Source organism: Pristiophorus japonicus, chromosome 21, assembly GCF_044704955.1.
Source record: "Pristiophorus japonicus isolate sPriJap1 chromosome 21, sPriJap1.hap1, whole genome shotgun sequence".
Lineage (NCBI taxonomy): Eukaryota > Metazoa > Chordata > Chondrichthyes > Pristiophoridae > Pristiophorus > Pristiophorus japonicus.
The window spans coordinates 21,681,238-21,695,677 of NC_091997.1; the positions used below are offsets into that span (position 1 = coordinate 21,681,238).

Consider the following 14,440-nt stretch of genomic DNA (forward strand, 5'->3'; position numbering starts at 1 on the left):
CTACCCTCAATACCTTCCTCCCCCCTACTCACCCCCTCAGATTTAATATCGATCCCATCAGCATAGATATTCAATGTCTTGGCCTCCATTCATCTCACTATAGCCTCCTTTAATTAGCACATCATACGGAAGTCACCCTAGTGTAAAGGGGATGAACTCGGAGGAAAGATTACGGAATCTTACGCTTCGCAGTCTAAAAACTGGCAGTTAAGGGAGGCATAAAGGGCGAAAACGCACGTGAAGATAATATTTCAATTATTTCGAAGTTACCTGAATCTGGCCATGTTACGCTCAAAATCTTCTTTCTCCTGCTGAAACTCCTGAATATATTTCATCTGCAGTAAAAAAAAATTACAGAAATTAGCATGCATCCAGGGCGGTAATCTCTGCCGTCTGTTAGATTGTTTTGTTACACTCCTACTCTTGGCAGCTATGTAGTTGGAAGTCCCTTCCCCAATTTAAGCATCAGCACACACAGACATCAACTAACCTTTTTCTTCTCTGGCAGCTCCTTGTATTTCTTGGAGAGAATTTTAGTCAGATCCAAGTTGCTCATTTCAGGATGAAGCTTTGCATATTTTGCTCTTTTCTCCATAAAGAATCGAAAATAAGGTGTGAGGGGCTTCTTGGGAAAATCAGGATGTTTCTGTCAACAAAGAGAGACAGGGCCTTCAGACCAGCACTAGATCATAGCCCCAGTACACACCGCAGGATTAAAGCTATGGAGAATGCTTGAACTTCAAAAATGACACCATCACTGCAGCAGTACAACATTCTTAGTTCATGCAACAGTTGAAAAGTCACAAATATCTAAGAACGTTCAGTATGGCGGTGAGAATACTTGCTAATCATTTTTGTTCCTTTTGTACCAAGATGGCCTGACTAAAACTAAAGTGTTTCAAAGTTACTACAGGTGCAGCGCCGAAAATCCAGAATTTATTTCGGACGTCACAAATCCAGAAACACACGAGCCCAGGTTCAGGTATTCCCCTGTTTCGGAACGTCAGTAGGGGGTGGGTGGGGGGGGGGTGTACCTGTCGAGAAGCTGTTCGGGCAGGCCGGCCTCAACGAGGATATTGTCGGGCGGGCCCCACCGAGGAGGTCATCGGGTGGGCCAGCAAAGAGGCCAGAGGAGGCCCAAGGTTGACAGGGTCGTCTGGTCTGGATTCTGGACAACCCTGCCACCAATCATCCTGGAACTCTGGATTCACGAGGCTGCACCTGTAAACACCTCTTCGTTTAAGGTCTTTTGTGCAATATTGTTGGAATTTGGGTGTTAGAACCAGCAGTTAACAAGTAGAGAGCCCATTTGGCCTGTTGGGTTCTGTGCCAACTCTTTGCAAGAGTACGCCATAAACTATTTCGACTTCTCCCCATAGCCCTATATTTTCGTCTCTTTTAAGGGAAGTTGAATATTTAAAGGATGCAATGGTTTCCACCTCGACCACTCTCTAGCAAATTATTCCACTCTTTAGCAACCCTCTGTATAAATATATTTCTCCTGGTCTCTTTCCTCACTCGGAGACTGATGATCCCTCAAACATTGCACAATTTCATGATTAACGTTTTGCTCGAATACCCCATTTATAAAAAACAACTGCTATTGGGGCTTCTTGCTTTTATCTACCAACACACTTATTTTCAAGGAATAATCTATTTCTATGTCTGTTCATCTATACTCATCATTCCATTCAGTGTGTATGTCCACTACTTGTTTTCCCTTCCAAAGTTTCATTGTGTAATGATGCTACGGATTCTGGATGATCCTCTCCTTTCGTAGGGTAACAGCAAAGCAAATCAAACGTCAATATCCAAGTCATATATCCAGGCCAACGTTTGCAGTGTAAAAGCTGCCTGCGAATTCCCTCGGAGGGCTGTGCTCAGTGATGTGCTCCAGGGTCTGATTAGGAGCTACACAGTCACATGATGGGGGATGCTGGTTGTAAAGGGATTTTAAATTTAAAAAAAAATAGATTCCAAGGAGGTTTGCAACTGAATGGCTGCTACAAATGGGTACAATCTCCAAAAATAGAATAACCCCATCTGTTCAAATAGTGAGTCATTGGTCCTACAGCGACTGCAAAGTTTAATAAACTCGTACAAATTTGACTTTCTTTGGCGGTGGGTTAAGAGACGGACTATAGGCTTGTGGTGAGGACTGCTAGTAGTGGAGAACGATTTCAGACAGCGAGGAAAGTCTGAAAGAAACGCAAAAGTACTTCAGATTTAGCACAATTCTGTGCGGGGTAAAGCTTCCACAACTATTTCTAATTAGGGTTTTTGAACCCACATCTCAGAGAAACATCCCCTACTTGCACTAATGCAACTCCCCTCCGCATTCCATTTCCCATACCCACCATCCAAGTTGCCTTCTTTGATTGGGATGGCCAAATGAACGCAGTTTTAAAGTTGGGGACCCATGGACTTAGTAGGGTTACTATTATTTTGTGGCACGTGACAAGATTGAGTGCACTCCAAATTATTTCCTGCAGGACTTTACAGCAAACAGATAAAAGGAAGCGTTCATTCCACACCATTGGGCGGGAACTAAACTCACCACTGCACCAGATACGGAGGACCCATTTAATTCAACAGACCACACCGACTGCAGCGGTTCAAAAAGGCAGCTCACCACCACCTTCAAGGGCAATTAGGGATGGGCAATAAATGCTGGCCTTGCCAGCAATGCCCACATCCCATAAAAAACTTTAAAAATTGGAGGCGTGATGAGTTGTATTTTGTAATTAGTGCATTTTACTATTAAAAAAAAAAAAATCACTGGAGTGTTTTAACCTGATCAGGATCCATGTTGCAATTTTCTATACAACTTTGATCTATTAAACCACACAAAAATATTTCCAACTGTTGTATCTACACAATGTTTCTTGCAGTACAATAAAAAAAAAATCTATAAATGCGATATCGGAATCCATCACTGATTCAGCTGGTCAGTAAAAATTCCTCTTTCCCCACCCCCGCCTCTCCTCAAATTTATGAAGGTGACTATTTAAATTGCTTAGTAAAACAAGATCAGCAGGAGATGGCGAGAGAATTTGTGGAGAATTTAGACACGGTGTACATCTCCTGGCACTCAAGTAAAAAAAGTAGCCACAGCTGATATTTTTACGCAGAGTGTGTGTTAATGTAGCTCTCATTAACATTTAGCCTTTGAAGCACTCAAGACTGCGGATTGACAGCCTGGATCAGAAATATCAGTTTCTCTGTTGCAATTTGTGGTTATACCTCAAAACATCTCAGTTATTCGAAGCAGATTGATCTGAATCACAATGCTTTAGAAGGTATAAAATGTTGCAATTTACATCTAGTCCCAGTTGGTTAACTAGATTAGATACTCCACTCAATAAAGAGAGAGGATATTTCTAGACTGTTAGCAGTTTCATTATGAATTTGTAGCATGATAGCCAAAGGTAACCCGACAAGAAACATCTCAATATAAAAAGTTACAATACCACCCTGTTCCCACCTCCCAGAAAGGAGGGGGGGGGGGGGGGGGCCGCGAGAGAGAGAGAGACACACAGAGCGCGAGAGAGAGAGAGAGAGACACAGAGCGAGAGAGAGAGAGAGAGAGAGAGAGAGAGAGACACAGAGCGAGAGAGAGAGAGAGAGAGAGACACAGAGCGAGAGAGAGAGAGAGACAGACACAGAGCGAGAGAGAGAGAGAGAGAGACACAGAGCGAGCGAGAGAGAGAGAGAGACACAGAGCGAGCGAGAGAGAGAGAGAGAGAGAGAGAGAGAGAGAGAGAGAGAGAGACACAGAGCGAGAGAGAGAGACACAGAGCGAGAGAGAGAGAGAGAGAGACACAGAGCGAGAGAGAGAGAGAGAGAGAGAGAGAGAGACACAGAGCGAGAGAGAGAGAGACACAGAGCGAGAGAGAGAGAGAGAGAGACACAGAGCGAGAGAGAGAGACACAGAGCGAGAGAGAGAGACACAGAGCGAGAGAGAGAGAGACACAGAGCGAGAGAGAGAGAGAGAGAGAGAGAGAGAGAGAGAGACACACAGACTTTAACTCCCACCATCCAAACACAAAGCTTTGTTTCCCTAATGATGTCCTTTCCAGACAAAGACAATCTCCTGATAAGTGCTCATTCAAGTCACTAGTGCAATTGATTTCTTTATATTATTTGGAGTGCAAATGACTCGATTCACTTATTTACCCCTTTCCCATCTGACTTTCCCACAAACATCCAAAGCCTGGCTCACAAGTGATGGGAAACATGATGACCATTTCCAACCACCTTCCCAGGACCTTCCACAGCACCCCCATTGCCAAGCCCCCATCATCAACATCTTGTGCAGGGAGGAGGTTGGGCAGGTAGTCGTCACTCTTCTTCAGCAGCTTAACTAGCCCGCCCATAGCAACAATGTGGCTGCAAGAGCAGGGCCGATGCTCGCCATTCTGTGACAAGTGTCTCACTTCCTGACCCCTCAAAGCCTTTCCACCGTCTACAAGGGTAGGGCCAAGAATGTGATGGAATAGCAACTAGTTGTCAGAAAAGTGTAACTTGTCACCACCCAGGACACAGCAGTCTGCTTGACTAGTACCATGAGATTCAATATCCATCTCTTCCATCACTGCAACAATTTAGCTGCAGCATGGACTATCTGCAGGATGCACTTCAGCAATCCCTCTCAGTCCTGCATCCTCCACCAGCGAGAAGGACAGCTGCAATATCATGCGATTGTCATGAACTCCAAGTCACAGGTGGAGAAACAAGGGGATGTACAATTTGCCATGGAGTAAAAGGTTTTTTATTAAAGAGGAATATTTAGAACTATGAAAAAAAAATCACTCTTGCAACACTACAGAATGTTCATTTGATTCCTTTTAGCAAAATTTGCAGATAGACATTTGCAGGTTGGACCATTACAGCAGAAATATATTTCTCTAGAATTTATAAACTTGTATTCTGCATTGGTAGAATTCTGTATTGGTAGAAGCAATAGGCAAGGGTTTAATACCCAGGGTCTTCTTAAAGAAAAAGGCCCAGATTTTGCAGTAATGGTACTGGTGAGACTAACAGCGCTCAACGTTAAGGAGCAAGTTGGACAGCAACTTTTGGCATCTGCGCATGCGCAATTAAACGCAGATATCAAGAAGTTGCTATCAGTTGCTCAGCTCCTCCAGAAGCTAGAGACACTTGGCATACACAAATACAACAGCGCGAAGTTGGGAGTAATTACCCACTAGATACCCTATAAATGTGCTCGAAAAAGTCAGAGCTTGTCCATTCAAGTGTAAGTGAATTTTTAACGGTGTGATAAGTCTTAATTACTGCCAAACAATCTCTCTGGCACTGAAAATTAACTTTTACAAGGGTGGCATTATATTCCTTCACATTTTAAATTAATGTTGGTGATTTAATTATTTTTTTTTTTTTAAAACCTTTTATTTCTATCTGATTTATCTCTCATAATCCCATCTTTCTTTCCCTCTTTCTTTTTTTACTGTACTTGATTTTACATCAAATTAAATATTCTAATGGACACTTCCTTGTTTAGACTCTGCGTGCCTCAGTAAGGATTCTTCAATCTAATTGGTTGAAGAGACACTCTGTTGCTTGACCTGCTCGCACAGGTCCCAGATCTGCTGTAGAGGGTGCCATGCTGTTTGGACTGTGATAGTGCAAAATAAAAATAAACTTAAGCTCATACAAAACTCTGCTGCACGTATCCCAACTCACACCAAGTCCTTTTCACCCATCACCCCTGTGCTCACTGACTTACATTGGCTCCCGGTTAAGCAACGCCTCGATTTTAAAATTCTCCTCCTGGTTTTCAAATCCCTCCATGACCACCACCACCCCATGCCCCCCGCCGTATCCTCCACAACCGTCAAGGCTTTCTGCACTCCTCCAGTTCTAGATTCTTGCACATCGCTGATTTTAATAGCTCAACCATTGGCAGCCGTGCCTTCTGTTGCCTAGGCCCTAAACTCTGGAATTCCCTGCCTAAACCTCTTTCCTCCTTTAAGACGCTTCTTAAAACCTACCTCTTGCTTATGTGGCTAGAATATTTAATTTGACAAGGGGCAAGGCCATGGAGGGATTTGAAAATGAGGATGAGAATTTTGAAATTAAGGTGTTGCTTAACCGGGAGTCAATGTAGGTTAGTGAGCACAGGGGTGATGGGTGAACGGGACTTAGTGCGAGTTAGGTCAGGGGTAGCCGGGTTTTGGATCACCTCCCTAGTTTACGTAGGATAGAACGTGAGAGGCCAGCCAGGAGTGCGTTGGAGTAGTCAAGTCGAGAGGTAACAAAGACATGGATGAGGGTTTCAGCAGTGGTTGAGCTGAAGCAGTGGTGGAGACGGGTGATAAGATGATGGAAATAAGCGGTCTTGGTTATGCCGCGGATGTGTGGTTGGAAGCTCAGTTCAGGGTCAAATGAGATACCAGGTTTGCAAACAGTGTGGTTCAGCCTCAGACAGAAGTTAGGGAGAGGGACGGAGTCAGTGACGGGGACTGAAAACAATGGCTTCGACCTTCCCAATGGAGAACATTTCTGCTCATCCACAATTGGGTATCGAACCACAGTTGCAAGGCTGTGTTTTAAAGACAGCCAGCAGATAGCGGAGCTCAATTTCAAACACTGGTTGCCGGTTGGTACTGCAAGACAAGAAATGGGTCTCCATTTTAAAATCTATGCTTGGAGAGAAAGCAAATTAGGTCTTTTATTAGTTTTACATATCAAAGAATATAGAGCAACGCACGGCCCAGATTTTGCAGCGGGTAATGGCGGCTCTGACCGCAACTTCAGGATGTAGCGCATGTGCTTCTAAATGTGGAAATCCTGCAGCTGCAGTCATTCACTGCTCCATCACCGGCTGCACAGTGGGGCCCCCCCATAGCCGGCAATCGGAAATCGATGAAAACTGGAGTTTTCCACGCGAATATTGCTGTTAAATACCCCATTAGATGTTATGCCTTGTTCGAATAGGTGTAGCTGGGCTTTTAACTGCGTATTTGACTGCTAAACAACCGTTCTGGCCCTGAAAAACTTTGTATTTGCTAATGTCAAATTTCTGCATGGATAAAAATTACAATGTAAAAAAAAAAGTTTTTAAAAAAGTGTTGATATTTCAGCTTCTACCTTAACTCAATGTGTATGCCCCAATCTTTATTTCGCTTTCTGGAAGATTAAGTGCAGGTAATCAGTGCTCTTCATTGTCTAGTTTGCTGTTAACGTGATTGACTGCTCAGTCAGCTTGATGACGTCACTGCAGATCGCGAGATCTCTGTGGGCAGCGGTGATCACCGTCACACTGCCACTGACAGCAAATTACGGTCCTATATTTTATTATGTTATACGATTTATACATCTGCGTTATTTGTTGGTTCAAAAGCCAGTGGGTTTTGTTTGGTAGAGTAACTCATCTGCTTTTAACACATGGCGGCACCTAATAAACAGTGAGAGAAGTATTAAGGAGTTTAGCATCTTTGAAAGTGGGTAAGTCCCCAGGCCCAGATGAAATGTATCCCAGGCAGTTAAGAGAAGCAAGAGAGGAAATAGCAGAGGCTCTGACCATCATTTTCCAATCCTCTCTGGCTACAGGTGTGGTGCCGGAGGACTGCTAACATTGTTTACCACTGTTTAAAAAGGGAGAAAGGGATAGACCGAATAATTACAGATCAGCCTAATCTCGATAGTGGGAAAATTATAGGAAAAAATTCTCGGATAGGATAAATCTTCATTTAGAAAGACACAGATTAATCAAAGACAGTCAGCATGGATTTGTTAAGGGAAGGTCGTGTCGGACTAACTTGATTGAATTTTTTGAGGTAACGAGGAGGGTCGAGGGTTTGATGTAGTCTATATGGATTTTAGCAAAGCTTTTGATAAGGTCCCACATGGCAGACTGGTCACGAAAGTAAAAGCCCACGGGATCCAAGGCAAAGTGGCAAGTTGGATCCAAAATTGTCTCAGAGGCAGGAAGCAAAGTGTAATGGTCGATGAGTGTTTTTGTGACTGGAAGGCTGTTTCCAGTGGGGTTCCACAGGGTTCAGTGCGAGTTCCCTTACATTTTGCGGTATACATCAACGATTTGGACTTGAATGTAGGAGGTATGATTAAGAAGTTTGCAGATGATACAAAAATTGGTTGTGTGGTTGATAAGAAAGCTGAAGACTGCAGGAAGACATCAATGGACTGGTCAGGTGAGCAGAACAGTGGCAAATGGAATTCAATCCAGAGAAGTGTGAGATAATGGAGTTGGGGAGGCGTAACAAGGCAAGGGAGTACACATTAAATGGTAGGACACGAAGTGGTGAAGAGGAACAAAGGGACCTTAGAGTGTATGTCCACAGATCCCTGAAGATAGGATAGGTAGATAAGGTGGTTAAGGCAGCATAAGGGATACTTGTATTCTATGCCTCAGCTAATAAAGACAAGAGCAGGGAGGTTATACTTGAACTGTATAAAACACTAGTTTGGCCATAGCTAGAGTACTGCGTGCAGGTTCTGGTCACCACATCAAAGGAAAGGTGTGATTGCACTAGAGGGTACAGAGGAGATTTACGAGGATGTTGCCTGGACTGGAGAATTTTAGCTATGAGGAAAGATAGGCTGGGGTTGTTTTCTTTGGAACAGAGGAGGCTGAGGGGAGACCTAACTGAAGGTGTATAAAATGATGAGGGGCCTGGTTTGAGTGAATAGGAAAGATCTATTTCCCTTAGCAAAGGGCTCAATAACCAGAGGGCATAGATTTAAATTGGCAGATGTAGGGGATTTGAGGATAATTTTTCTCACCCAGAGTGTGATGGGGGTCTGGAACTCACTGCCTGAAAGGGTGGTAGAGGCAGAAACCCTAATCATATTTAAAAAGGTACTTGGATATGCACATAATCAAAGTGCCATAATCAGAAGGCTACAGACCAAGAGCTGGAAAGTGAGATTAGGCTGGATAACTATCGGCTGACACAGACAACGGGCCGAATAGCCTCTTTGTGCTATAACTTTCGATTATATATATATATTCCAGTAGCCAGTATACAGAGTAAGGGTTCTGTACTATGACTCCAGTAATTTGCCTAGATGCTGGGACGGAAAGGGTGCATATTGGATAAGGAGATGTAGAGCGCTTACAGGAGTGACGAGAAGAAAAGTTAGTGGATTAGAAGAGCTAGAAGTTGCTTCATTAAGTTACATGTGCCAAGAGAAAGAAAATACTTTCTATGAAAAGGAAATGGTTTGTCTGGACAATTACATTCATTGAATTCTTATCTCATGATCACTGTGGCGAGAGGTTTGCCGACAGATCAGAGTAGAATAGAGGGGAATTCCTAGTGTGAGCTGCTGTGATGGTAACAAGCTGTCTAAGCAGCCAATCATAATGCAGAATTCTCAGACAAGGAACCAGGAAGTGAAGACATTGCTTTCAGTCAGACTTTTAAAAAAAAATTGAGCAAAACAAAGATTGGAGCTCTCACATGGGGAAATCTGAAACAAACATTAACTTTAGTATATAATTTTTTTTAAAGCTTCTTGAAAATTATAATTTATCAAGAAATGTGACACTCTTCAAAATTAAAGTTAGTTTTTCAGGGCCATACTGTTTGTTTAGCAGTCAATACGATGCAAAACCCCAGTTGCAGCTAATCCAACAAGGCCTAACTTTTAAATGGGGTATTTAACAGCGATATTAGCAGAGAGAAGACCCGATTTCGCCAGTTTCACTGTGGGGGTAGGGGTTGTCCAATGCGCAGCCAGTGTCGGAACAGTGAATGAGTGACTGCACCCTGAGGATTTCCGTGTTCGGGTGCGCACGCGCTCCATCCGGACGTTGCAGTCAGTTTCAATGGGGCAATAACAGCGAGTGCTGTTCGCTTGTGGTTATTCTCCACCGCAAATTCCTGCCTTTATGTTTTGGGATTTCCCCTGCCAGTTATACTTTTTTTGACGTGTTACTTTCCACTCTGCAAATGTCCATGCTCCCTGTATACAGGAGCCCGGATATTAGATAAACTATCATTGTGCACTATGAACAGACAACCCTTTTTAAAAAAAGGATTCCAGTTTCTGGTTTGATCATGTAGATCAACAGGATTGCCATCTTCAAGAGAGGCAGAATACTAAAACAGACATTTTTGGGCCTTAACTGCCAAATTTATGAAGCAGTATTACCAGTTCAGAGATGGTTCACAAGGTTGATACCAGAGATGAGGGGGTTGACTTATGAGGAAAGGTTGAGTAGGTTGGGCCTCTACTTATTGGAATTCAGAAGAATGAGAGGTGATCTTATCAAAACGTATAAGATTATGAGGGGGCTTGACAAGGTGGATGCAGAGAGGATGCTTCCACTGATAGGGGAGACTAGAACTAGGGGGCATAATTTTAGAATAAGGGGCCACCCATTTAAAACTGAGATGAAGAATTTCTTCTCACAGGGTTGTAAATCTGTGGAATTCGCTGCCTTAGAGCTGTGGAAGCTGAAACATTGAATAAATTTAAGACAGAGATAGACTGTTTCTTAACTGCTAAGGAAATAAGGGGTTATGGGGAACGGGCAGGGAAGTGGACCCGAGTCCATGATCAGATCAGCCATGATCGTATTGAATGGCGGAGCAGGCTTGAGGGCCGTTTGGCCTACTCCTGCTCCTATTTCTTATGTTCTAACAAATGACTAGTAGCAACAAGAAAACTTTAAAAAAACACACATTAGTTAAGCTTCGCTAACACAAATAGCACACAATTACAAGTATTATTTCCCCCTAACTATTTGCTGATAAGGCTGTCTTCCCTACGAAGGCTCTAAGCAAACCCCAGGAACAGAGCCCTGCTCTGCAACCTAATAAAATAGGACTGGAGCTGGGTAGATTACAAGTAACTTTCTGTTCCAATTCATAATTGTCTCAACACATACCCTGAAACAAATTACACAGCATGTTTGTATTCGAATTGTGGCTTGGCTTCTCCAAGTAAACTGTCCAATCTACAAACCATAAACTGGGACACGATTCGCGTGTGTGAAGTTGTTAAATACTATGAAAGTAAAGATGTCAATATCAAGCTACATCACATAATATTTTTTGTTACAGGAGTACCTGAACCTCTAGCCCAATGGCCCCTGCAATTAGGAAGCGAGATCTTGATGTGCTGTCCTGAAACGGCAAACTGCTCCCCAAAACTATCTCCAAATCTGAGGCACCCTACCCCAAGGCCCAGAAGGAAATAAATTCCCGTAAAATGTAATTTCATGAGCATGGTTTTATTTTGGAACAGTTGGGAGAACCAGTACTGTCAGGGAAAGCCAAAGACTCTTCGAAATGATGTCCGTGAAACAACAACAAGAACTTCTGGAGCAGCCAAGTGGAATTATATGTACAAAGTTTTCACAAGAATGGACATAAACCAAATTGTTTACTTATAAACCAAAGCAGGTGGATCTTCTTTGGCATTTATGCAATAACCTACCTTCTGGATTGGAGGAAAGACATCATCTGCAGTGCAAATATGCCAGAGGAAGGTTAATGAAAAGGGCCATCCCAGTCTGGTTCTTAAATCCCCAAAAGTAATGCAAAAGCTTCACGACGGTATGGTCAGAATCTTCTGCACCAGGAGAAACAGTTAGACAACTGTCCTAAATGAACAGCTTCAAAAATCCAGTATTGTTCCGATGTTCCCATCAGGTTTAGTTCGCTGATTTTTCTTAAAAACGGGGAGGAAAATTGCAAGGACCTTACCTTTGTGGATCACAATACCAGAGTGTAGGAAACAAACCGATGCAGTTTTTAGTTGGACGATGCAAGGTGCACGAAAAAATGCCTTTGTCTATTCATCACTCTCCACAAAGCTCCTCCTACTGGTGGAGTAGCTAATTCTTTCAAAAAAAAGGGGCTGAATGAGCAGCCTTCAACAGTACATGGTAAACCAGAATATATTACAGCGCAGTCCACATCTCAAAATCTGTCCAGGGTCAGCAATTAGCTGAGTGCTACTTGGTTGAAATGTATCAAATTACAATATCCAAATATATTGTACGGCTGTAGTTGTATTCAAGTGAATTGCTGAATGCAAGGAGAATAGCTGTTTGGATGTCATGGCTGCAATACTACGGACTTGGCAATAAATAGATTTCACCCACCTGCCCCCTGCAAAATATTATGAACACAACAGAATTTAAAAATATGATCACATGGTTGTTTACAAAGCAAATTTTATTAGCGCCCCACATTCTTTTCTTTCCTCCCAACCCAGAAAATTGTTTCCCCCAGACCGAGTGCTCACCTTGAGTTTTTTGCCTTTATAGGGATTCCTCACGTGTTCCTGTGCATCCACGATCAGCTCAGATAGAGTGCGGAACTTTCTCACCTGAACACAGATTAAAAACTTAAACAGTGAAGCAAAAGGGACACACTCAAAAAGATGGTTCTTTGAATGCAGTTCAAGCCCCGCACTCAAATAGATGAACAAATGGGAGACAACACAGGCAACTTGCCCACTTAAGAGTTAACAGCCAGATAGCCACATGGTTTCCACCGAGCCCTTCGCATACAAGGTCCCACTCTGGAACTGCACCTCAGTTGTTTTTGGGGAGGGACTCTGAATGCAATATCAACGAGAGGATAACAGCATCTAGAGAAAGCACATCAAGGTCACGCAGTCTAGTGGACAGAGCAACCTCAGTGTTCCATATTAGAAGTGGCCATTCCATTTCATGAAAAAACGCGAGGAAATCCCTCTCCGACTCACCAAAGCAATCGAGAAAGATTGTAAGTTGCCCGTGACGTGATAAACTAAACTACCCACAATAACTGGTGATGCCCTCTTATCTCCGGACTATAGTAATTCCACCCTCACCACAGCTGGGAAGTTTACTCAAGGGTAACAATTCCCTACAAATATGTCCTGGCATCGAACCCAATTCTGCCTGTATTAGGCATAACAATCTTATCATTGTCCGTTTGAAACATATTTAAATCAGAAGCATCCAATCCCTTCATTTTGAAAAGCATAAATCAAATCCACGCCAAAGTAAATAACCCTGACTATCAAATCCTAGCCTAAAAATGAAAAGCTCTAAGATTTGGTGTCATCTGGTAGTCCTCCTCTACACCCTCTGTTACCAACTAAAAGTGAATACAATACTTCATGCACAGACTATAATGTGTCCAAGTACAATATTCTTAATTTTGTATTCAATGACTAACAGTATGACTGGGACCAGAAACTCTTATTTGCTTTATCAACAGCCATCTCATACTCCATGTGTAACAAACAACTACAATCCTCAAAGCCTTTGCTACATCTGTTTCTTTGAATGGACATCACTGCCTGGTATAAGCATGACTGGAGTTTCTTAATCCCATATTCACAACACCACATTTACCCACATTAAATGGCATTTACCCATTAACTCAAAACTGCCAAAATCAGCCTACAGCATATGGATTTGTCTTTCCATTACAAAGCCCGTCATTATCAAATTTTTAAAATCCTATTGTTCAAGCTATACTTCAGATCACCAATAAAAATTAACACGCTGCGGCCCTGTTGAACTTCTCAACCCCAATCATCAGCCCCCAACAACCCTGTTTAGTTATTGAGTGTGGAGCTTGAACTACTTTCAAAGAACAACCTCGAATTTGGACAGAAAATAAAAAGTTCTGGCATTGCGCAGTTTCCGGATATGCCGGAGATCAGGAGCGATGTATCGATGGCTAACAGCTCCAACTCATTAAGCAGTAACTCAAATAAACGGTCACCCCAGTTTACACTGGATTTTGAGGATGTACACGCAAAGAACATGGTTTATGTTTACTTAAGACAGCTGCCAATTTGTATGGGGAGGTTAAACAAAGGAATAAGGAGTAATCTAACCAGTAGCCTGGGCCAAAAGCGTAGTCCATTGTAACAATCCCCAATATTCTATAAAGTACACTTTAAACATCAGCTTATCAGTGTAAAGGGAAACCCTACTGTTAGGCCTAGCTGCTAAACACTAAAGACAACGGGCTCAATTTTCCAGTGATTAGCGCCGGTTTTTTGGAGCAGACCGCTTTTTTTGGCCCAAGTTTTTAAAAAAAGTTTCCCCCATCAATTTGCACCAGCGTAACTCAGTTAGTTACCATTTATTTTTTTAAGGGTAGTTTTTTTTTTCAGCCAAAGGGGGCGTAACCTGCCACGCGCGCCAATTCTGGCCAGCTGAGAGTTACTCCAGTTCTTCTTAGGCCAGTGTATGTGGCCTCTGCAGATAAACAGAGCGAGAAAGAGAGAGAATTGCTGTTATATATTTCAATGTGTTTTAATGTGTTGCGAGCTGGCTGTATGTTTCACTTTGCAGCCTCAGCTCACATTGTGTCCCTGGTTACCGTGGCAACCCGATCTTTTTGGCGCAAATCAAGGCTCCATCCTCAAAACTAAAGGGCAGGTTAGGCCAAGCCAAAATTAACAAATCCAACGGGGAAACTTAGAAAATTTTTTT

The 14,440-nt window shown here is 42.7% G+C and overlaps 1 protein-coding gene across 8 annotated transcripts in view; it reads right to left on the reverse strand.

The window, feature by feature from the left end:
- ubtf (upstream binding transcription factor) overlaps positions 1-14,440 on the reverse strand; it is a 65,402-nt gene that overhangs the window by 38,439 nt on the left and 12,523 nt on the right. For all 8 annotated transcript variants that reach the window (XM_070864463.1, XM_070864462.1, XM_070864464.1 and 5 more), the window contains 3 exons: positions 12,244-12,327; positions 491-646; positions 271-335 (listed from right to left, as the gene is read on the reverse strand). In XM_070864463.1, coding sequence (XP_070720564.1) covers positions 271-335; positions 491-646; positions 12,244-12,327 — 305 coding nt within the window. The remainder of the gene's footprint in view (positions 1-270; positions 336-490; positions 647-12,243; positions 12,328-14,440) is intronic.